The sequence below is a fragment of the Mixophyes fleayi genome, chromosome 2 (genome assembly GCF_038048845.1).
Source record: "Mixophyes fleayi isolate aMixFle1 chromosome 2, aMixFle1.hap1, whole genome shotgun sequence".
Lineage (NCBI taxonomy): Eukaryota > Metazoa > Chordata > Amphibia > Anura > Limnodynastidae > Mixophyes > Mixophyes fleayi.
Window position 1 is genome coordinate 338,347,315 of NC_134403.1, and position 26,419 is coordinate 338,373,733.

Sequence of the window (26,419 nt, forward strand, 5' to 3'; positions counted from 1 at the left end):
TTTCATGGCATGATCTTTAGAACTGTGTCATCTTTCACCCCTCCACCAACACACAAATTTGTTCATATTGCACCTGCATTACTCCACTCACCTCTATTTAACACCCATGAACTGTTGTCCTATTTATTATCTCTAACAAGTACAGCCTCCACCTGTCGCCAGAAAATAAAAGGCCACACATCTTACAATCCCCTTGCCTATCTTTCGCTCACTCTGCTTCTATTAGCTGGTGATATATCGCCTAATCCAGGTCCCCCACACTCCTCACACACACATACATCAGAACACTACCGTTCTATAGCAAACCTCAAACACATCACCTGTCTACCCTCTCTTCCCAAGTCCTTTAATTGTGCCCTTTGGAATGCACGATCTGTTTGTAACAAACTTACCTCCGTTCATGATCTCTTCCTCTCAAAAAATCTCAACCTTCTGGCAATAACAGAAACATGGCTCATGCAATCAGACACTGCCTCACCTGCAGCACTTTCACATGGTGGCCTCCATCTCACCCACACCTCCAGACCTGAAGGCAGACAAGGAGGTGGGGTTGGACTACTTCTCTCCCCACAGTGCACATACACAGTTCTACCAAATGTCCCATCACTCACGTTCACATCTTTTGAAGTACATGCTATTCGCATTTTTAATCCATTCTCCCTACGTGTTGCGGTGATCTATCGTCCCCCTGGAGCACACCAACAATTTATTGAGGATTTCTCTGCATGGCTCCCTCACTTCTTATCTTCAGACATCCCCACCATCATCATGGGTGACTTCAACATCCCCATTGATAACCCACCTTCCAAAGCTGCTTCCAAACTACTCTCTCTAACATCCTCACTTGACCTCTCCCAGTGGATTGAATCATCTACTCATAAGGATGGCCACTGCCTTGATCTTGTTTTCTCTAGACTATGCTCAGTTTCTAATTTTATTAATACACCCTTCCCCCTCTCGGATCATCACCTTATCAGCTACACTCTCACCCCCACTGCTCTAACCTCTCTACTGTCTAACTCAACCAAGCCTCCTCATACTCGTAGAAATCTTAATTCTATTAATCTTCAACAATTTTCCACCTCTCTCCAACACCTTCTCTCCCCTATCTCTACATTCTCATCCCCTGAGATGGCAGTACCTCATTTTCACCTAACCTTAGCAACGGCCCTTGATCAAGTGGCTCCAGCGACACTTCATACTACACGTCGACTTCGATGTCAACCGTGGCACACCAAAGCAACACGAAATCTTCAAAAACTGTCCCGTAAAGCAGAACGTCACTGGCGTAAATCTCGAAGCTCTAATGACTTCTTCACATATACTTCTGTCTACCACTCCTATCGAAATGCTCTGGACACTGCAAAACAAACATACTTTCAATCTCTTATCTATGCTCAGGCTTCTAACCCCAAACGCCTTTTCAATACATTTAATCATCTTCTCAATCCTCCCACCCCGAACCCTCCATCTACTATCAGTGCTCAGGATCTTGCTACCTACTTCAAGGACAAGATTGATAAGATCAGACTAGAAATGGTATCCTCTTCCTCAACAAGCAATCAGCTCATTTCCTTCCCACTACCCTCTGACACCCTTTCTTCATTTGACCCCACAAATGAAGAGGAAATTTCTACGCTCTTCTTATCTTCCTACTCTACCTCCTGTCCTCTTGATCCTATTCCCTCGCATGGTGGCGAAGTGGTTAGCACTTCTGCCTCACAGCGCTGGGGTCATGAGTTCAAATCCCGACCATGGCCTTATCTGTGTGGAGTTTGTATGTTCTCCCTGTGTTTGCGTGGGTTTCCTCCGGGTACTCCTGTTTCCTCCCACACTCCAAAAACATACTGGTAGGTTAATTGGCTGCTTTAAAAAAAAAAATAAAAAAAAAAATTGACCCTAGTCTGTCTGTCTGTCTCTCTCTCTCTCTGTGTGTGTATGTTAGGGAATTTAGACTGTAAGCTCCAATGGGGCAGGGACTGATGTGAATGCGTTCTCTGTACAGCGCTGCGGAATCAGTGGCGCTATATAAATAATTGATGATGATGATGATGATGATCCCTGTCTTCTGTGCTCATTTCACCTCTAACTCAAATCTGTAATCTCTCACTCTCTACTGGCATCTTTCCATCACTATACAAGCATGCAGTGATTACTCCTATTCTAAAAAAACAAAACTCCGACCCAAACTCTCTCTCAAATTACCGTCCCATCTCTCAGCTCCCTTGCCCCTCCAAGCTTCTAGAGAGAAATGCCTACACTCACCTCACACGCTTTCTTTCCGCAAACAACCTGTTGGATCCTCTTCAGTCAGGCTTTCGTTCTCAACACTCCACAGAGACTGCGCTGACCAAGGTTGTTAATGATCTGATCACTGCTAAGACTGAACGCCATTACTCTCTCCTAATTCTCCTTGATCTCTCGGCTGCATTTGACACAGTTGACCACTCTCTTCTCATACAAACGCTGCAATCCCTAGGTCTTCAAGACACAGTTCTATCCTGGTTCTCATCTTATCTCTCTAATCGCTCTTTCACTGTTAATTTCTCTGGAGCCACATCTGCTCCGCTTCCCCTATCAGTTGGAGTACCACAAGGCTCGGTGCTAGGTCCTCTGCTGTTCTCTATCTATACCACTTCTCTTGGAAATCTAATAAGTTCCTTTGGCTTTCAGTATCATCTCTATGCGGATGATACCCAAATCTATCTATCCTCTCCTGATATCTCGACATCTGTGTTGTCCCGTGTAACTGACTGTCTTTCTGCCATTTCATCTTGGATGTCCTCTCGTCAACTCAAACTTAATCTTTCTAAAACAGAGTTAATAATATTCCCACCTGCCAACAAGAGCATACCTGACATTTCTATCTCTGTTGATAACATGACCATAAATCCCACCCCACAAGCTCGCTGCCTAGGTGTAATCCTTGATTCACGCCTATCCTTTGTTCCCCACATTGACTCTATATCTAAATCATGTTACATACATCTAAAGAACATTTCCAGAATACGCACATATCTCACACAAGACACTGCTAAAACCTTAATTCATGCACTAATCATCTCCCGCATTGACTATTGCAATTCCCTCCTTACTGGTCTTCCCAAAAACAGACTCAAACCCCTAAAATCTATTTTGCATGCTTCGGCAAGACTGATTTTCCTTGCAAATAGCTATTCCTCTGTTGAATCACTCTGTATGTCTCTACACTGGCTGCCTGTCTTCTACCGAATCCAATATAAAATACTTTTACTAACCTACAAGGCCATCAACAAAGCTGCACCAACATACATCTCCTCTCTTGTCTCAAAATATCTCCCAACTCGGCAACTCCGTTCTGCAAAAGATCTGCGTCTCTCATCCACCCTCATTACATCCTCCCATTCCCGGTTACAGGACTTTTTTCGGGCTGCACCCACTCTATGGAACTCTCTCCCTCGCACAATAAGACTCTCCTCTGTTCTACAAACTTTCAAGCGTTCTCTGAAAACCTACCTATTCAGACAAGCTTATAATATTCCTCAACCACCATCTTAACCTCACTACCTTTAGCCTGTTACACAATTTCACACAAGACAACTACCCCCGGACCAACATTGTTGTGTGACAGGATCATTTAGCTTATGAGTCACCCTACCTTTGCAGTCTGGCTGGGCCAAGATGCAAAATGTATACTTAACCTCATGTGTCAATCTCCCATTGTCCCATAGATTGTAAGCTTGCGAGCAGGGCCTTCTCACCTCTTTGTCTGTTTTACCCAGTTTGTTTATTAGTTTATTACGTTTGTCCCCAATTGTAAAGCGCTACGGAATATGTTGGCGCTATATAAATAAATGATGATGATGATGATGAGGGGAGACATGTGAACGGGAGCAAAAGCAGAATGGAGGGCACAGTGTCAAGCATCAGGAAGAAAATATTAAACTTTATTTTTGTTTTTTCTTAATAATAAACCTTACAAAATTGCATATGAGACTCTTTCTTTTCTTGTGACCCACAAAATCTTAGACTTTGATTATTTGGCCCAGTTGGGGTTTTGAGTTTGACATGCCTGCATTAGACATAGTGTTATACTGCCATCTACTGCCTAAAGTTTGTATTGCATCAGCATTGACTCTTATTAATAGCAAGACCTACTGTATAAAATGATGGCACTGTTAAGACTTTCCTTAGATCTTTCTAGCGGGTGAACAAACACCATGCTAGTCTCCTACATAAAGATTCTAGAAAGCATGATTCCTCCTGAGAGATGCTTATTGAATGTCGGGTCTCCTTGCAGGGAATAAGGGAATCATTTATTTGTGTGTCAACCGTATTACTTGAAGCTAAGTAAAAATAATTTTTATATTATGTGAACATTTTCTTATACATATGTTATGCCAGTTTGTCCTTCTTTCTTTGTGTTAGTATTTCCGCATTGTAATCTTGGTTACCTGTGCCTAGTTTTGCTGAGTGGTACAGAAATGAGATTTCAGGTGAGATAACGTGGAGTGGGCAAATTTTTAGGTGCATTACTTATTGCGGCGTATATAATAACAAATCAGATCTTAAAGCATTTAAATTAAAGAAAATCAATACTGGTTCAAGATTAAGAGCACAGCTGGTGGCATGATGAGCAGGGGCGGGCTGGACCGGGGGGGCGCTCAGTCTAGCGGCTGTTCAGCTCTGGTGGATTCCACTGTTTCTTGCATTTCTTACTGTATTGAGGAGAGCTATTCTGGACGGCCATGCTGCAGGAAGTTAATGTCCTCTGCATCGCGCTTGGTATCTAGGGGTGTTTCTTCCAGCCCCTTCGGCGGTCACATGACCAAAATTGCAGCTATAGGCCTCAGGGAGCTTGCTGCTAATGGAGCAATCTGGTTGGGCCTTAGTAGTATAAATGGCAGAGAGTGCTCAGCCTCCCTCCCAGTTATAATGTTTAAGCTGGTGCATGTTTATAAAGCGACTTGCTATAGGTGAAGACCTCATTATCAACTACCTAGGTTCTAGGGATTCACTGGGATCCAGCAGGAGCCCTAACAATGACCATTTTATATTTTACAAAGCTACTTAAATTCTGCAGCTGCCCAGAGCTGGTGGGTCCTGTCCTGTACTTTAGTAGGACACATTTAGCACTCTGTCCAGGCTTATTCAGAGCAATGTAATAAGACACTCCACACATACAAAAGTGACACATAATGTCACCTGAGGTAACCTTAGTCTCATGATTAATGTAAGCCATAAATTAGGCTAAACCAAGTAGGATTTTAGGTAGAAAAACTTTAAATGTTTATTTTATTGAAAAGGGTGGTAATAATAAATTGGTTGGAGGTTGGACTGTTGGTGTGACCTGTATACATTTGCACAGTGCATCTATTCAGATTTTTCTATATCCCCACCTAGGAGCACTCTTAGTCTGTGAGGCGTCTCCTGAACGCGGAGAGAAGACGTGTACCTTGATGTTTGCTGAGGGAACCATCAAGGCGCTGTCCTACAAAACCAACAATGGTTTAATATGCATCCAGCGTGTTTCATATGGAGACAATCATTATGTAGTCTGTATGAATATCCAATGAATTGATGTCACTGTTTCTTAGTGAAGCAATAGGCTGTATTCTCCTGTATAGTGATGTCTCAGTGATGTCACAGTTTCCCAGTGTAACAATAGGTTGTATGCTCCTGTATAGTGATGCCTCAGTGATGTCACTGGTTCCTAGTGAAGCAATAGGCTGTATGCTCCTGTATAGTGATGCCTCAGTGATGTCACAGTTTCCCAGTGTAACAATAGGCTGTATGCTCCTGAATAGTGATGTCTCAGTGATGTCACAGTTTCCTAGTGAATCAATAGGCTGTATGCTCCTGTATAGTGATGTCTCACTAATGTCACAGTTTCCTAGTGAAGCAATAGGATGTATGCTCCTGAATAGTGATGTCTCACTAATGTCACAGTTTCCTAGTGAAGCAATAGGCTGTATTCTCCTGTATAGTGATGCCTCAGTGATGTCACAGTTTCCTAGTGAATCAATAGGCTGTTTGCTTCTGAATAGTGATGTCTCACTAATGTCACGGTTTCCTAGTGAAGCAATAGGTTGTATGCTCCTGTATAGTGATGCCTCAGTGATGTCACAGTTTCCTAGTGAAGCAATAGGCTGTATGCTCCTGAATAGTGATGCCTCAGTGATGTCACAGTTTCCTAGTGAAGCAATAGGCTGTATGCTCCTGTATAGTGATGTCTCACTAATGTCACAGTTTCCTAGTGAAGCAATAGGTTGTATGCTCCTGAATAGTGATATCTCAGTGATGTCACAGTTTCCTAGTGAAGCAATAGGTTGTATGCTCCTGAATAGTGATGTCTCAGTGAAATCATTGTCTGATGACAACAGAAGCAGTTTAAAAGACAAACAGAAAGCATGAGAAAATGAAAAACTATGATATACAGAGCAGAGACTGATGTATGAGCACTGTAAATTGACTTGAGAAAAACAGGTATTTAGTACTTAGTCTTTTGCAGATGCAACAACTCCTTCGGCAAAAGGGATCCCAGACACAGGCATGGTAAGGGGCACATTGACATGTTTTCTACTGTGCCAAGAAACAACTTCTGTAATAAAAGGTTTATTGTTCTTTTTACTCATTTTTAAGTAGACATCCATGACAATGGGAGCCGTTTGCCTTACAAATACATTATTCTTACAAAATTAAAAACTAACATTGGACAGCAAGGGATTCCAAACATTCCAGGTCTAATTAGACATGCTGTTTTTGTGTGGAACATATGAACTCCGGGGACAGATTCATTTCCTGCTTGCTAAGAGGTCACTGTTCTATGCTTATCGTTTGCATGTTTCCTGTCAAGGATGATGAAATTGTAATATTCGTTTCATTGTTTTTTTAATTAAGGTGTTTTATGCCAAGGATATTGAAACGTAAGGCATGTATGTATAAATTTATACCACGTGGACAACCTTATAAAGCCAAACTCACATAAATGATAGTCCATAGCGATTATTTTAACGCTTATCTACTTAGCTTTGTAATTTAGGTTCTGAAAGCATGACACATAGTTGCAGAAATTGCTATAGCACAAATTGGAAAAAACTAATAAGCACAGTAATAGCCAACATTCGGAAGCTGTAAACTGCACACAACTGATTTTGTTATCTGTTAATAATAAAAATGTAACTCAATCACTCCTTTTTAGTAATAGAATACATTGAGTAATGTTCAATGCAATTAATACATAGGTTATTATTTAAGACTTTGGATAAAATAGGTTTCAAGGTAATATTGCCAAATGTACACAAAATACTGATTTGTCTCTATAATATTTTTCCACACCCACCATATGCATTACTCATGCTTGAAGTTCGTGTTAGCTGTGTTAGACTTTTATTGCAGGCCAACAAGTATATCAGAGGCATCACTGCCAGCCCTGTTAGAAGAAGTACAGGTGACAGCTGTCGGTATATCTCAAGAAACCTTACAAAAATCTAATGCATGAGACCAACTACTAGAATATAGAATGTGGGAAAGGGGGTGTATTGTTAATAAGTTATAAATTTAGGAGTCTACTAAACAATATCAGGAGATATGAAAGATTTTGTACCACTGCTCATTGCAGTGATAGAAAATCTTATCTCACCTGAATTTACCATTACATTTTTGAGGGGGCAGCTATGTGACGCGCATTTCACTGGTACTCTTACTGCTTCGCCAGCCAATTGGAGGTACATACAGACTGGAACTGGAAGCCTGGTCTTGGGATTCCAGTTCAACTTTTGTGAAAAAGTAAAAAATAAAAATAAATGTTTCAAAAAAATATTAAGAAAATGTAATTGAATTGCGATTCAATAAAAGGCTTTGTTTAAATAGACAATGCCTTTCAGGGATTTCCTTTCTGCTATCGACATTCTGAGACTTGTACTGCCGCTGTCAATGATAAATAGGATGGAAGCCCCCGGCAAAGTCTATCACCGGCGATATCCGGCAAAGTCTTCTCCGGCTCGGGAAACATCTATGGGTACTGCTATGTATACAAAGCAGCAGTTATCTGCTGCGATGCACTGTTAGTATATTTGCATATTACTTAGATATGCGTCAGTCCCCCGAAAATGGAAGTTTTTAGTGAAATTTAATGATAATTAATGATAATTAAATTGATAATAAATAGGCCCCATAGAGAGAAGCCCTAAGCCTGAAAGAGCTTTTCTCCATTGATAAATAGACCCTTTAATTTCTTAAATTACCTTGAGCATCTAGTTTATAGTAAGCACATTAAACAGGATTAAGGCAAAAGCAGACATGGTCCCTGAAGCTGAAGCTCTTTCTGTGACCTAGGATTAGAGTTTTTACTTCCCTCTTATGTGTTACGAGCGATTCAGCTCTTATAAATGCTGCACTTTTGTAGCTTTCCACGGCTGCCATGTGATCCTACCCTTATATCACTATCACCGCACTCTAACCAATTCCATGACATCGGCCCCTAATACCACCATTTTATGTACAACAGGCCGACCTATTGTACTCCTAACTTTGCTAGTTTTTAGAGCTTACCTTAATCATCTTCTCCTCCATAAGTGTCATACAGTTATTAATTTATAACTATTCCAATACTTCACAACTATCTCTCTTCAAAGAAAAAGTATTCTTTTGTGCTAATATGTCCAGGTTTATTGCAAATGTTAGGAGGTATATTATTATAATATGATAATATAATACCATATACAATGTACACAGGGCAGAAAGTAAATGTTTTCCTCTAGAAGTGGAATATATGCTCCTCTCTATGTATGGGTGGGGTAGGATATTGCCTGTGGGGCTGATTGGGAAGAAGTTGGGTGGGCTCCCCTTCCACATGCCTCTGCCTGAACGCTACCCACATTGCATAATTTTAGCTGTCTTCTACATTCCTTTCTCCCCTTGTCTCCCTTACTTCAATAGATTTATTCAGTCTGTCACAATATGGTATTTGTTCAAAATCTGCAACAAAGATACACCCGGGGTAAATGTATCAATCTCCGGTTTTGTCAACTCGCGGGAGTTCGGCGAGATGACAGCTAAAATTTAAAGCGGCGCTGCCTTGTAAAGGGAATTTTCCCTTTACAAGGCAGCGCCGCTTTAAATTTAAGCTGTCATCTCGCCGAACTCCCGCGAGTTGACAAAACTGGAGATTGATACATTTACCCTCCGTACTGCACTCTTTGGTTACAATCTCTTAATGTTATACAACTCTTCCTCTGATGAAGTTGTCTATAGTACGATGAAACGCGTAAGGAAGTAAATGGATTGCTATATGGATCTCTAAACACGATTAGGATTGAACAACATGCTATAAACTATGACTGCTGGCTTATTTAAAGAAATGGATTAAGTCTGCAATTTGCACCAGGTGAAGTCTTTGCAGCGGTACACTACTTTCGAGAGTCCAGCATAACAAATACTAAGGAGCTCCCTTGAAAGAACATGACAGCTAAGTGCATCGGTTCATTTGTCCGTTAGTATTACACCGCTAACTGTCAAAGACCATAGAGTGTAGTGCAAGTGAATCTTTGTTGTAGATTTTGAACAAATACCATATTGTGACAGACAGACAGACTGAATACTTCTACTGAAGCCTGCACATTTCTATATCATAACCTCTGCTGAAGAATAGCTCCTGCAGTCATAATACTAGGTAACATTTACAGATTAGTAATAATATTCCATCATATAATAAACGTAAAGGGGTGATAGAAGGCTAACTCTAAACAAATATAAAAAATGTCATTAATCATTGGCAGAGACCTATGATAAAGCAATGTTACCTAAATTAGCATTAAACCTGCAATTTATTGTAATTGCAGGATAAAGGAGATGTCCAACTTTTAATGTAATCCATTCATGCTATGACAGGTGTTCTTAATAGTTTATGGGACCCAAATTATGGGGTACATTTAAATGTAAATGTCTTTGGTGTAAAAGTGTTTGTTTTGAATTTTTTTTTTATCTTGCATGATTCACCACCCTGGAACAAGTGTTGGAATTTTGACATCATAGGCTTGCAACAACCTATGTAATTGAGCACACAGAAATGCTGCCTTAAGACAGGATAAAAGTCTTCTGATCACAACCACTGATAAAGCTGTAGGTCTCTGAAGGTAACTGTGGCCTGATGAAATGGAATTTCAGCATTTTAGTCTGCCTGCATCTCATATAACACTTGTCATTTTCATTTTCTGTTACTATGGAGTCTTGTTATGAATTGTTTATAAGCCAAACCTTCGGGTAAGGGATCCACTCGCTCACCCGCTAAATCCCTGGGAGTGAAGCCTTTGGACCGTATCCGGCCATTTGATCAACTCTGCCAATGCAGGACAACCATTCAGAGGGAAGTCCACATGGAGGAAAATTACCATGGGCACTTGCAGTTACAGACCGGGGCCTTCCATCAAAGGATCCACTTACTCGCTACCTCCCTGGCTGTTAAGCCCACAGACCTTCCATCACTCCAGACCCCCTCCCTGATACGTTCATGGCTAGTGACCAGCAGCCCATCTGGTATCCGAACAATGAATGACACTTTAGAGGAGACTCATCTTGTGCAAATTCACCGACCGTTTGCCGTGCATGTGCAGTATACACATGGAGGGAAAAACCATGAAGTGAAGTCTTTCATCAGTGCATTAAGATAGCTATCACTGGGAGACACATCTTTGCCGCTACAGCCACTTTTTTGTCGGCACTGTCCCGGTTAGACAAAATTGATAAATATGTCAGAGAATTAATTTCTTATCACTATGACAAAGGGTGATGAGAAATTATACATAGCAGGCAAACTTTGTGCTAATTGATAAATAAACCCCAGTGTCTCATTTTGAAACAATGTAAAACAGCAGTTAATTGTCTTCTATTATTTCACCTGACACTTTCATAAATGTGGGATTGAAGATATTATGGACTAAAATCACAATAATAATATTAAAACTTGATTAATATTTGTTTTATTGGTTGGCAGTACAGAGTAGGTTTGCAAAGTGAGGGCCATGGGAATCCACCCTAAGGGCTAGATTTACTAAGCTGCGGGTTTGAAAAAGTGGGGATGTTGCCTATAGCAACCAATAAGATTCTAGCTGTCATTTTGTAGAAGGTACTAAGTAAATGAAAGCTATAATCTGATTGGTTGCTATAGGCAACATCCCCACTTTTTCAAACCCGCAGCTTAGTAAATCTAGCCCTAAATGTTTGATGGCTTTTGACCTTGTTGGGTCCTCGCCTATAGGTTAAGAAGCTCTGCAGTAATATATTTCTTGGTTTCTTTGCTAACCAATCCACAATCACTATCCAGCCAGGATTAATTGAATTTGTTTTCCATTGTTGCCAGTCAGTGGGTAGACATGACTGGAACTCCACCACATTATACTGCTTATGTAACTGTGACTGACAGTTCCAGTTTGATAACAGGCACCAAGACTGACACTGTTTGTTTCAATGATGATTGTGGAATGATTGGTTGGGTGCAGGCATGTCTACTTGTTGGGTTGGATGTTCTATTTGCCAGGCTTCAAGGTGTAGAGCAGAGGTGCCTAACCTGTTGGTCATAGCTCCAAGTGGGATCCCAGAATCAGCTTTCCGGCTCCCCAATTATCAGATATGCAACATATAAAAAGCATTTATTTTAGGGAAACCCCTTGTCGCAAGTGGTAGAACTGCTGAAGCCTTATGCCCGGACCATAGCATATTCCGAGTAACACAGTCCTGCCACCATCAGTAATGGTTCCTTTTCTATGTCTTGTCACCCTGGAGAAGTTTAAATGAATTCAACACTTAGTGCAGTGTTTACATAAAGTGATTAGAATGGCTGCTGCTGCACTGAGAGATGTATTCATTTAAACTTGTCCAGGGTGTCAAGTCCTAGAAAATGACCATTACTGGTGCTGGCTGGGGTTAGTTACTTAGTCCCAGGTGTTCTACCTCTTCTGCAGAGTAAGGTTACAACGTAAAATAAAAAAATAAAATAACTGGCATTCTTGTTTAATTCCTTCATGCTTGCCGAATGTATAGAGGTCAAAGTGGAAAGTTAGAAGTGGTGGTATGGGAAGTTAGAAGTGGTGGTATGGGAAGTTAGAAGTGATGGTATGGGAAGTTAGAAGTGGTGGTATGGGAAGTTAGAAGTGGTGGTATGGGAAGTTAGAAGTGGTGGTATGGGATGTTAGAAGTGGTGGTATGGGAAGTTAGAAATGGTGGTATGGGAAGTTAGAAGTGGTGGTATGGGATGTTAGAAGTGGTGATATGGGAAGTTAGAAGTGATGGTATGGGATGTTAGAAGTGGTGGTATGGGAAGTTAGAAGTGGTGGTATGTGAAGTTAGAAGTGGTGGTATGGGATGTTAGAAGTGGTGGTATGGGATGTTAGAAGTGGTGGTATGGGAAGTTAGAAGTGGTGGTATGGGATGTTAGAAATGGTGGTATGGGAAGTTAGAAGTGGTGGTATGGGATGTTAGAAGTGGTGATATGGGAAGTTAGAAGTGATGGTATGGGATGTTAGAAGTGGTGGTATGGGAAGTTAGAAGTGGTGGTATGTGAAGTTAGAAGTGGTGGTATGGGATGTTAGAAGTGGTGGTATGGGAAGTTAGAAGTGGTGGTATGGGAAGTTAGAAGTGGTGGTATGGGATGTTAGAAGTGGTGGTATGGGATGTTAGAAGTGGTGGTATGGGAAGTTAGAAGAGGTGGTATGGGAAGTTAGAAGTGGTGTTATGGGAAGTTAGAAGTGGTGGTATGGGATGTTAGAAGTGGTGGTATGGGATATTAGAAGTGGTGGTATGGGATGTTAGAAGTGGTGGTATGGGAAGTTAGAAGAGGTGGTATGGGAAGTTAGAAGTGGTGTTATGGGAAGTTAGAAGTGGTGGTATGGGATGTTAGAAGTGGTGGTATGGGAAGTTAGAAGTGATGGTATGGGATGTTAGAAGTGGTGGTATGGGAAGTTAGAAATGGTGGTATGGGAAGTTAGAAGTGGTGGTATGGGAAGTTAGAAGTGGTGGTATGGGAAGTTAGAAGTGGTGGTATGGGAAGTTAGAAGTGGTGGTATGGGAAGTTAGAAGTGGTGGTATGGGAAGTTAGAAGTGGTGGTATGGGAAGTTAGAAGTGATGGTATGGGATGTTAGAAGTGGTGGTATGGGATGTTAGAAGTGGTGGTATGGGAAGTTAGAAGTGGTGGTATGGGAAGTTAGAAGTGGTGGTATGGGAAGTTAGAAGTGGTGGTATGGGAAGTTAGAAGTGGTGGTATGGGATGTTAGAAATGGTGGTATGGGAAGTTAGAAGTGGTGGTATGGGAAGTTAGAAGTGGTGATATGGGAAGTTAGAAGTGGTGGTATGGGAAGTTAGAAGTGATGGTATGGGAAGTTAGAAGTGGTGGTATAGGAAGTTAGAAGTGGTGGTATGGGAAGTTAGAAGTGGTGGTATGGGAAATTTGAAGTGGTGGTATGGGAAGTTAGAAGTGGTGGTATGGGATGTTAGAAGTGGTGGTATGTGAAGTTAGAAGTGGTGGTATGTGGAGTTAGAAGTGGTGGTATGGGAAGTTAGAAGTGATGGCATGGGAAGTTAGAAGTGGTGGTATGGGAAATTTTAAGTGGTGGTATGGGATGTTTGAAGAGGTGGTATGGGAAGTTAGAAGTGATGGTATGGGATGTTAGAAGTGGTGGTATGGGAAGTTAGAAGTGGTGGTATGGGAAGTTAGAAGTGGTGGTATGGGAAGTTAGAAGTGGTGGTATGGGAAGTTAGAAGTGGTGGTATGGGATGTTAGAAGTGGTGGTATGGGAAGTTAGAAGTGGTGGTATGGGAAGTTAGAAGTGGTGGTATGGGAAATTTGAAGTGGTGGTATGGGAAGTTAGAAGTGGTGGTATGGGAAGTTAGAAGTGATGGTATGGGATGTTAGAAGTGGTGGTATGGGAAGTTAGAAGTGGTGGTATGGGAAGTTAGAAGTGGTGGTATGGGAAGTTAGAAGTGGTGGTATGGGAAGTTAGAAGTGGTGGTATGGGAAGTTAGAAGTGGTGGTATGGGAAGTTAGAAGTGGTGGTATGGGAAGTTTGAAGTGGTGGTATGGGAAGTTTGAAGAGGTGGTATGGGAAGTTAGAAGTGGTGGTATGGGAAGTTAGAAGTGGTGGTATGGGAAGTTAGAAGTGGTGGTATGGGAAGTTTGAAGAGGTGGTATGGGAAGTTAGAAGTGGTGGTATGGGAAGTTAGAAGTGGTGGTATGGGAAGTTAGAAGTGGTGGTATGGGAAGTTAGAAGTGGTGGTATGGGAAGTTAGAAGTGGTGGTATGGGAATTTAGGAGTGACAGTATGGAAAATGTAAGTGGATGGATTTTGATAGTTTCACAATAAAGGCAGTAGGATAAGTAATGGTATAACACTACCGTATACCGGCAGACTTGGTACATGGTAGGAGGGACTAGGAGTCAAGTCTGCTTTACCCTTTCTGTTTCCCACACGATTAAAATATACTGATTCCAATATTCTACCAAAAGTAAGCCCTACATTTCCCTCCTTTCAAACAAAACAATCTGAAATGCATTGGTTTGTCTATGAAATTAAAGAGCTACTCTCAGTGTGTGAAGCAGCACGCAGTTATAAAAGGATGTCAGTCATTAGGGTGCAAATCACCTGCAGCCCTAAATGGGTAAAATAGAACCAGTTTATAGTTGTAATACATATGCAGTGCTCTTTATGTCAGCTCTGCAGACTATAGTATGTTTTGTACTGACTTACAGCTGGCACATGTTTTTCATTTCATGATATAAGACATATAGGATAAATGGACTGGAAACATAACTGACATTTTGTTACACAAAAGAGATAGAAGGATCATGGATCACATGTACCGAGACAATGCGTATGTGCCTGCACGTGAAGCGTCTGCTGGCCAGATGGCTTACCTCTGCTGTCATTTATACGTTTGCCTGATGTTTTATGCTGGTTTATCACAAATCAATCATAGCACTGATCTCAGATTGGAAGAGTCACATGTCCCTTCTATATCTTTTGTTTAGAATGTTGTTATCTTTAAAGGACACCCAGGCTCTGGGGTTCAAAGAGCACGGATAAGGTGAGATTTTCAGATACCATATAAATGCCAGTTCTTTATGTACCATCTCCTTCTTATTTGCCTGCTTTCCTAGAATGGTTTTTTGAATTTTGAGTTCCGCAACATTCTGTCTCCGGTTGCTTATAAAAGTGCCATTTAGTATTATGAAACATATGTCGTTTTGATAAATTATAGGAAAACCAAAGTCATCAAGATGATTAACTTATATTCTAGACCAAACTATACCATTAATAGTAAAGCTGTTGTTGAACTACAAGTGCATGCATATTAGTTCCTTAGAACAGGTCTAAACGCATTTAAACAGTCAACACAGAATAATGCGATTGGTCAGCATGGCAGTTCTCTACCAAATTAGCCAAAATTTGTGTATGGGCGCAAACTGACGAGTAATTCTAGATCAAACTCTCATTGGCACTGCTAAGATTTTAATTGGAAAGGCCAGAAAATACAGTCTGATGGTGAGCATTATAGCATAGTAAAAAAGGGACAAAGATACCTCTTCCCATTATATATCCATCTTATAATGCTATAGATCATACTTGCCAACTATCCCGGAAGGTCTGGGAGACTCCTGAAATCCAGGTAGGTCTTCTAGACTTCTGGGGGAGTAGGGCATTCTCCTGCATCTGCCCACTTCCTAGTCAAGTGGGCAGAATTTGGAGCCTCCATTACGCGATTCTTTGGGGTTCGCTTTTGAATCATTATATCATGGGGACGGGGACAAATTACGCAATTCGCCAAGCCCCGTTCCCACGCACACCCATCTCTCCCCGGGAAGTACATTGGCTTAGTAGTTAGCACTTCTGCCTCAAAGTGCAATTCCTAACCATGGCCTTATGGGAATATGGCCGCATGGGTAGTGATATGGGAAGGTAGAAGTGGTGGTATGTGAAGTTAGAATTGGTGGTATGGGAATTTAGAAGTGGTGGTATGGGAAGTTAGAAGTAGTGGTATGGTAAGTTAGAAGTGGTGGTATGGGAAGTTAGAAGTAGTGGTATGTGAAGTTAGAATTGGTGGTATGGGAATTTAGAAGTGGTTTGTACATTCTCCCCGTGTTTGCGTGGGTTTCCTCCAGGTGCTCCGTTTTCCTCCCACACTCCAAAAACATACAAGTAGGTTAATTGGTTGCTATCAAATTGTCCTGTGTGTGTGTGGGTGTGTGTTTTAGGGAATTTAGACTGTAAGCTCCAATAGGGCAGGGACTGATGTAAGTGAGTTCTCTGTACAGTGCTGCAGAATTAGTGGTGCTATATAAATAGCTGATGTTGATGATGATCTCCCAGAGGCCAACACTCTAAAGTTGACAAGTATGCTATAGATACATACATACATTTCAAAAAACTTAAAACTACACAATATGCAAAAGTCGGAACAATGCACAAAAATCCATTTTTTATTCCTAATATTTTCATTTAAATTCCATTTTCCCTAAATGGTAACTCTGCTTAGAATCAATTATATTCTTAAGTTCACGTCTTCTTTATTTGCCAGACATACTTTAATGTATCATCGTACTAAGGTAATTCAGCCTGGGGGGAAAGCAGCTATTCTAAAGAGAGCGAAAACCTCATGAATAACATTATGTAAAAATTAATTTATGATAAATGATGTTAAATCCTAGCCCAGAATTGTTTCATATTCAAATGTCACCAGAAAATGACACCTCACCCGCAGGAATGAGTCCAGGGATCCATTTTCCATGTATTCAACCACAATCATTACGGGCCTGCCTGCAAATACAGCAAAGACATTCATTAGGAAGATTAAAGGTGTATTATGGGTTGGTTATACATTTCCAGCTGCTATGGAAAGATTATCTGTTTTACTTTAATGAAGTTCATATGTCTCATGCTGCCGGGAAAAAAAACATTGGAAGTAGATTATTTGTGTAGATGCTGCCAAGTGCAGACACTGGATGTTACTCACTGACTGCCGTTGTGCTTTTTATTACCAGATTCTCAGCACGTCAGACACACAATTGTATATAATGACTTATGTCAGTATTCATCATCACCACTATATTCATCTTATAAAAGAATAAATCACAAAAGGTATTATGGGAGCCATATGGTCCACCAATACATGTGCTGTTTTTAAACATCATTTGAAACAGGTATAAACTGTTCTATTAAAATGCAATATCAATGACTGGTTGTCTTATTTTATTAACTGTTTCACTAAACAGTTAATGTTTTCATTGCTTTCTCTTTGTTGAAATAGTGTTACAGATGTTACCATTCCAGAGACAATAATGAAAATATTAAGACATGGTATACAGGGAATTGTCACTTACAAGAGGCAGATTAGATGTGTTTTGCCAGTGCCGTAACTAGACATTTTAGTGCCCTGGGCGAGACAGGGCATCGGCGCCCCCCATCTAAGTGGGAGTGGCATTTGACAAGTGGGTGTGGCCAACATGAAAGAATTATGTTACACATATTTGCAAATGCATGATTATATATGTATATATATATATATATATATATATATATATATATACACACACACACACATATACATACAGTGGTGGGATTGAAATAAATTAACAACCGGCTCTCTGCCCTAATGACCATTTTAAGTATGTAAAAAATATATAGCAAAAGGTATTCTAATATTTCTAATATTTCATGCACTTAATACTCAAATAAGAACGTGTAAGCCCCAATGGGGCAGGGAGTGATGTAAATGAGTTCTCTGTACAGCACTGCTGAAGAAATTCGTAAGTTTAGTTGTTTTATGTAGAGGACAAACTGTATATTTATTTTACATAAACTGTACTGGGGGAGGGAGAGCTGTCATTTATTTAGTACATTCTACAAAATGACAAGTTAGAATCTGATTGGTTGCTATAGGCAACATCTCCACCCTTTCAAACCCACAGTTTAGTAAATATACCCCTTAGAGTTTATGGTGGTGGAGGTTTCATTTCTAGTAACAACAAGAGTGAGCAAGATTGAGGGTGGCAGTCAGTGGGCTACTGTATTGAAAACGTATCATAATCTGAATACAACCTATAAATTGCATCTACACCAGGTCGGTGGTAGTCAACATTCCGAATGTAATAAAACCAACACAGATAATACCTAAATAAAAATACTCTGGGGAACTGTAGTTTGTAAGTAGTGAACCAGGAAATGGAGGAAAGGTGGGGGGAGTGGGTATCTGGGGGCTCAGTGAAACGCATCATCTGGCCCTGCCCCCTAAACTAATAGTACATTTTTAACCTATTACACCAGGGGGTGGGGTTTAGGACAGAATTTGAGCGGCATTGTGAAGCTGACAGGAACCAGGAGGTTGCCTTGCTCTCCCGGGAGTACTCTCAGAAGTTCGGGAGTCTCCCGGACATTCCTGGAGAGTAGGAAACTATGCTGTATATAGCTTAACGATCAACACACTAAACAGTGTTGCATTTGGGTGATGCTGAGCACTGTACACTGGGGGAACACAAAAGGATGCCAGCCTTAGAGAAAACAACTAGGGGGAAAATGACAAACTATCATCAGCCCTGCTTTCTATATTTGTACTTTTATCTTTATCCAAATGTAGGTAAACTCTATCTGCCCATTCTTGCTCTGCCTTACCTTTAATGTTATCATTTTTAGACTTAGAGACTGGAATGCTGTAATCCAGGAGGGGGATATTGGACATTTTTACAAACCCATTACCAAAACTGTTCTTGGACAATAGTGCAATAAATTGGTTGTAAACATATACGTTCCTCTTCCAGAGATGTCATGGAGGAGGGGGTGGACGAGAATGAAAAAGGTTTAAATTCATAGTAATGAAATTATATGAAAAGTGTCAGTTTTTGGGATCAGTCTACTACTAAAAATTGTTTAAACCTCCTAACCTTTCCCCAGGCAGCGGATTATGTGAAAATGAACACGAGTATAGTTCTTCTATTTCTGTGTTGTTTTAAGAAACTGTTTTGCACTTACGTTCGTTCTGTCTTTGTCTTAAAGGATTCACATGTCAAATAGGCTTCTTGTTTTCTAACACTACATTTATGCAGGGAGTTGTTTGGTTTAGAGTAACTAATTATGTTAGGTTATGATTTTATTTTTGATAAGTTATGTAGTAACTAAAGACTTCCTAACAGAGCCGTAACTAAGAATTCTAGCGCCTGGGGCTAGAAAGACAAATGCCGCCCCCCTAGCCCTCAATTTTAACCAAATTAACCTAAAATATTCCTAAATTGCGCCCCCTTCTTCAGCCTTGAGCCCTGGGCGGTCGCCCCTGTCGCACAGCCCTAGTTACGGCTCTGCTTGCTAAGAATGTCAACTCAAGAATTAACTCTTAGAGGTGGCAGGACTTTGTGTTTAATAGAGAATGCGAGATAGACTTTTGCAGGGTTTTAGTCATTGTAGACAGATCAGGTGGTTTTGTGCTGATAAACCCTTTCACGTCCTCATGTCATGCCCAGGTGGTCTTGTCGTGACAAGTAGTATCATTATTTGTGGTACACCCGACTGACATTACTAAACTGAAGTAAGCTCTGAACACAGTCTGAGACTGAAACAGTGGTGAGGAATCTGACCAGCAGTTTGCAAGTGCGACAAACCACAGACAACCCTTTATACGTCTGTGAAACAGAACTACTAAATGTAACGGGACATATCAATTCTCACACAGTGATCAATAGGTGTATAATAGCCATTACAGAGCAGTGAGCAAAAAAATAAATAATTACCAGTAGTAATATTACCGTAATCGTGGTACACCGAATGAAGACTAATCAAGCTGTACTGCTTCATCATATCTATTAGAGATTAGTACAATTTTTAAAAACAGTAGTGTTGCTGGAGGATTTATCTCTGTATATTTTCCTTTCTGGATAAAGCCACCCTTTCCTGCACCTGCTGTCAACTTATAAAATAGATTGAGCAACTTCCACTTCTGTATTGGTGCTTTGTAGAATTGCAAATGATGCAATGCGCAGTGAATTTCGTCAATGAGGCCCAATCCCTCGCACTTCACTATGAAACTCACAAGATGCAGGAGAATGGCCTGTTCTCCCATTAGTCCAGGGGATAAATGTATCATCTTAAAATTTATGCAAGTCGCTAGAAATCGGCGACTTTGCAGTAAAAATTTAAAACAGTGATGGATTGTAAATTTATACTGCAAAGTTGCCCATTTCCAGCGCATTGCATAAATTGCAAGATGATACATTTACCCCCAGGAGTCCTACCCGGAATCCAGGAGACTCTCAGACATTCTGGGCATACTTGCCAACTCTCCCGGAATGTCCGGGAGACTCCCGCATTTTGCGAGAGTCTCCCGGACTCCCAGGTGAGTGTGGCAATCTCCCGATTTCTGCCCACTTCACTAGGAAGTGCCCCACTTCCTAGTGAAGTGGGCAGAATTAGATCCCAAACACCGCGATTCACCGGGTTTTGCCCCACCCCCCGATGTCAAATGACGCGTTTGCGTCATGACGTCACAGGGGACGGAGCCAAAATGACAGGTTTTTGGCCGCCACGCCCCCTCACGCCCACCTCCACTGGCAGGCTCCCGGAAGAGAGCTCAAGAAAGTTGGTAAGTATGATTCTGGGAGAGTAGGCAAATGAGATATAGAAACACACACAAAATATGTTAAATTTGTCAGAAGCCAATTAAACTACCCAATGTCTGCTGCTCCTGTGATATCTGCTACTGTATCCAGAGAACTCTTTGTTCCATATCACATGGAAACAAATATAACAGCCCTGGCATGCTATAAAAACTTGACTGAAGGAAGCCCATGCATTTTTAAAGACACAGCCAAGCATCAAGAAGACAATGAAGTGATTGACGTCTTAAATAAATTTGGACTATCTTTGTAAACCCTCCAATTTTTTTCACGTTTCATTTGCTAGGTTAAAATAGTTAAAAAAACAACAGCAAAAAAGATATGTTTTTAAGTAGCACAAGCAAAACAGAAAGTCAGAAAGTCAGAATATTAAAAATAGGATAAAATAAAGTTTTGGCTTCAGCCTGTCAGCTGTGACCTTGTGATTTCGGAGCTGTGCATCTCCACTATAAACAGAGTGGAATCAGCCCCATGGAAACTGCTTACAATCTCAAAGTTCAGAGACCCTTGCTGTGAATGTAATATATGTTGCTTAGAACCACAGAAGCTTGTCAACAATCTTTAGGCCTGGCCTCGGGGTTACCAATTTAACAGGCTGAAATGCCTGGAACCATTTTATCTGAAGATGTGTAAATAAATGTTAAAACCCCAAAGCTATTCTCCCAACAAAACAGGCAATTAATGGAGCGACTTCCATGCAGGTCGAGCCGAGCCGTGCTGATGGCCACCTTTCAGTAATTTGCAGCCATTTAAAAGCTCCGGAGTTGAAAGAAATTTTCTTTAATCACTATTTTGAAGTAGGCGGTTGAATCAATGCCGGACTTAAATAAACCTCTAACTCTCAGTTCTCTGTTAGTGAAATCTGGTCTTACAGATAAATAAAGTTTTTTTTTTTCCATTTCTGCGATGCAGAAGTTATTTACTTACGCTATGGAAAGCGGATCACCCTTTCCAGAACTTACATTCATTTATCATGTTGCCATATTGAATCCAAGAAACATGTTCTGTATGTTAAGTGGGAATTAATGTGAAAGGGGAACAACTGCAGAACTTAATCCAATGTCTTTAAGCACATATTGAAATGTAATACATACACTTTGAATCACTTTAGAAAGTGATTAAAAATAAGGAAAGATGTTAAAATGTAAATGAAGGATTTAACCGTGAAGAAAGATTTAACACTTTGAGCTCCATTGCATTTTGATTCAGTATTATATATGTAGTGTTAAGCGCAATTTGCTAACTTTAAAGCGGTCTAGTAAGGTGTATACCATCATTATATTCTCATTATATGCATATTGTGCCTGATGTAGAGTTGGATGCAAGTTACGGAAAAAATATAGGTGCAAATTGCATCCATGGAAAATAAGCAATTTGCGTAGTATGCAGAATCGCAGGTATCTTAATTTGTCTACAACGCTGTATAGTGCGAAAATTGCGTATGTTGGAGTAACCCACGCTTAAAGCAAAAAAGGGCAGCCCCTTTCCCAAGGAAAAAGCAGAACGGACAAACGCAGGATTTGTAGAGGGGGGGTTTCCACACCACACCGCCAGTGGGCGTGACCAGCATGCATGGGGGCGTGGCTATAATTTTAGACAGTGCTTGTCTGCTCTCAAACTCTTCCTATCCCCATAATATACATGGGCAATGCTGCTTGCACTACTGTTAGGTGCACGCAACTCTCCCTTTTCAAGCAATGCTGTGTGAAGTGGGAACAGGGTCCAGCCACCTCAATTTTACAGTGTCCAAGGCTTGGAGGGGGGTTTCCAGGCACTAGGAACCCCCCCCCCCCCTCAGTTTGCCTATGAGCAGACCAGTGCTGAAACCACTAGGACTTTTCCCAAACACCTCTAGTGCAGTAGGTGGTGGGTAATTCTTAAAATGAATATGACTACTATTCCCAGCAAGCCCTGTTCACCTTAAAGTGGCTGCCATCCAGAGCTTGCTGGGATCTGTGGTGCACCTTGCCAAAGTTCTGGGAAAAAACACGGACACTGTATAAAAATACATTATTATTAATAAACACAGTCCCACTTAAAACCTTTGTTAACCATTTTATTTTTCACCTAATTCCTGGGGTGCAGGACTCTTCTGGGGGTCCGCCAAGCATTCCAGGGCTTAAAAGCATAATTAACCTTTATTAGATGCTGCACAAAACCTGCTTGTTGTCCCGTTGGAAAAGACAGCAGTGCATCTACATTTATAGACCCATGCTGCATGCAGAATTGCACCTACTTGAATTGGAGAACTGCATGCACCTGGAAAAACAATTCTGTGCTGCAGAGAGGAAAATGCACAACCTGAATGTGAAGGGGAAAAGGCCTAGCCCAGCTCTAAAATGTAGTGTAACATGGAAATTGCAGTATGTGTGTGCAGCAGGTAGAAGTATGTCATACCTCCCAACTGACCTGATATCAGCGGGAGAGTCACAATTTTAGGTTTCTGTCCCGCCTGGGGACATGTTTGTCCCGCAGGTGAAAGTGTTGGGGGAAGGGAGGTAAGTAATGGGCAGCCTACCGCTCTACAGCATTATGCAGCGATCTAGGGGCGTCGCCATGCAGATGTCATGCCATGACCACTCCCTCTTTGTGATGTGGCCATGCCACCATTTTCACTGCAGGGGACAGACATGTTGGGAGTTGTGTTATGTAGTATTTGCACCCCTTACACTAGAACATGTGTTGCTCGGCTAAAAATTCAGCCCTTAACTCTGAGTTTACCCCATAATGGGGTAAACCACAAAATCCCAGTTAACACTTCAGTGGACAGTGAGTAATATATAATGGGGTCCCCATTATATATTACTCACTTTCCACTGAAGTGTTAACTGTGATTTAATGGGAAGATCAGGTTGAAGAGAAGTCTGAGTTTAGAGTTTAACACAGTTTTACTTCTTGAACGTATGTATGTATATTTGCAGCCTTATGTGTGTACTTTGAGCTGCATGTATCTCAACATACATTTGACTCCAAACACTGCTGTGTTTCTACTTCAGGTGTACAAATGCGCACACTTGCACAACTGTAGCCTAAAGATGTCGTTGGACAATATTAGCAGTAATTGCAAAAGTTTCATTACTGCATTTACCCTATTTATACACAATACAATGTAGTGAACTGTCGTACACACAGCAGAGAAATGTAACTCGAAGGTCACATTTTCCATATAAAATGTAATGAGATACAACTCTCGTCATCCGTGGGTTACACCTTTAAAAAGCCAAAAGAATCTTCTTTCCTGTTGTAGCCCAAATGGAAATGACAAGTAAGTGAAAAGATGTGTATCTGGCATGTTCCAAGTCTCATTAGGTCGCCTCTCCACAGATCATACTACACACATATGAACACGCACTTTCTGCCCCACCAGACATAAGGTGCTGGAAATCCGAGATACGCTCAAATCTAAATACAGATGTGTTTTGTTACACATGTGCAGTGCGGAAATGTGTATTTTTACAACCCACAAATGGACTGATGAAGAAAGAAGATCCCTATGGATTTAGTTGTATAATAAAAATACATGTTGTTTCTAAACTGTGTTTTTTTTTCTATTAGGTAGTATTGGGAAACTTTTGTGGGTGTAGGATGCCAGGGCATGTACTAGTAGTGTCACAAGCTACAGTATGCTCTGCCAACCATGGGCTAACGATTTGTGCCAATGCTGTCATCATGATCATCAGCATGTATCATTATACCGAGGCTTAGTCATCTGCAATGAAACACCTCCTAAGATCCTAGGCCGCACCTCCAGAAGGTGTGCTACACTTGCGCGTGCACACCCCTTCTGTACTGAACTCGCATATACATACTCCTATTCCATCTCACCAGACATAAGGGACCGCAAGTGCAAGTTACTTCAAACTCTAAACACGGATGCATTTCTCAGTGCATGCCAAATGCGCTAAAGTGTATTTTTACGCAGCGTAGTTGGATCTAAGTCCAGTGGTGGAAGTTTGCTGGTATTCGGTGACATGCCTTACTGACACTTCTCCTCCTGCCTTCATTGTAAACCTATAAATTTCCATTCACTTATATTTTCCATAGCAGCACTTCTAAATTTCCACTTCGACCACTGCCTAAGTCCACTTCTATATCAGGTCCTAAGATCTTAAAATCCAGTCATGTTGCTAAGAACTGGAATACCTGTGGCAACCAGTAGATGTCACTATTTCATCTCAGCTCCTTAATGCAGCCGGTAACATTTAGTAATTTAAGTTAAAAATGGAGTCTGTTCATCAGATCCAAGATTACACAAATTAAAAAGCAGTTCAATGGACAGCAGGAACCTATATTGACCCAATGCCCAGGACCAGTTATTCACTCCCAATAGAAATGGCAATGGAGGTTTCTCCAGGCATAAGCATGAGAGGACTGAAAGTGCAAAGTCGGGTTTGACAACCATTCTGTGCAGATTGTATATTTTCTAATTAAAAAAAAGAAACTATTGGAGGAATGGTCAGGAGGGTTTATTAATAAAACTCCTGATGCAGCGTTGAACATAAAGAGGCCCCGTTTGTGCACGAGCAAAGAATGCAAATATGGGGCAATTATCTTCAACTCCAAAGCTTGCACCCAGTTTATGTAAGTGCAATATTTACATCTCTCAGCTAATGTATTTTAAGATCCGTGTAACTAAAAATAAGACATCCCACACGGGCAAGGTACATATATACAGCTCTGAATCAGGCCCAAAATGTTTCATTTGCCTGAGTTCTGCAGGTGGTAAGAACATACATTCCCCATGTTATGCTGCTATATAAAAACCATCAAGGCTGTGGGTACATTTATCTGTAATAAATCAATCAGCTATGAGCCACAGCTGAGGCAGGGTTGCTGTGGGCAGACTTCTTTTTCAATTATTATAGCTAATGTTCCACTTGTCATATTTTCCAGATGTACTTAAGGCATTTACAGCAGTTCTGTAACGCAAACAAATGAATTGCACCACTTGCTGTTCATCATGGAACAACTAAAGTTTACCATTCTGTGCACACGCTCAGGGACCTTTTAAGTCACGTATACGTTCTGTGTAACAAAAATTAGATTGCTGCTGTTTTTCAAATGTACAATAGGAAACAATTGTGTATAATATTTTCCTTGCAAAACTCAGACACATTTTTTATGTGCAAAAGCTACAATTATATTATTTACATAAATTCTTTATTTCCTACTATAACTTATTGGGGGGTTTTCAATTGACGGCGGGATCGCCGAAAACCCAGCGATCGAAAAATATTACCGTTAATACGGTAATCCTGCGCGTAAATACCGTTAAAACGGTAATTTACTCGCTCAGGGAGCTGCGAGCTGAAATCCAGCGAGATATTAACGTATTAACGGTAATACTTTTCGAGCACGGGGTTTTTGGCGATCCCGCCGTCAATTGAATACCCCCCATTTAATCTAATAGTATTCTGTTGTTGACAACCTTCCAATGTAGATATAAACACAGTATTTGTACATTATTTTGAGCTAGTTGCAGTTTGTTATCAACTACAGTTACAAACATGATATGAATTTACAGGCTCAATTAGAGTTGGAGGTATGTCCGTTTCTTCATATACATTTCTCTACTGTGCACCAAAAATGTGCACACATATGTCTGTATATAGTTTTTTGTGTATTGTTGACTTGCATCTTGTAGAGGCAGGAGAGGGTACGCAGGTGCCGGGAAGCTTGGATGAGTACAGTAAGGGTTTAATTAAATATGGATGCATTCCCAGATGTGCCTTTTACGGGGTGTAACTCTTGCTGGTTATGGAGGGTTGGTGAAAGGAGACACAGTGTTTATG

The 26,419-nt window shown here is 40.8% G+C and overlaps 1 protein-coding gene across 3 annotated transcripts in view; it reads right to left on the reverse strand.

Annotated features, from left to right (window-relative positions):
• The window catches only part of LOC142139435 (ephrin type-A receptor 6), a 630,331-nt gene that overhangs the window by 63,332 nt on the left and 540,580 nt on the right, over window positions 1-26,419 (reverse strand). For all 3 annotated transcript variants that reach the window (XM_075197036.1, XM_075197034.1, XM_075197035.1), the window contains one exon: window positions 16,724-16,785. In XM_075197036.1, the coding sequence (XP_075053137.1) occupies window positions 16,724-16,785 (62 nt within the window). The remainder of the gene's footprint in view (window positions 1-16,723; window positions 16,786-26,419) is intronic.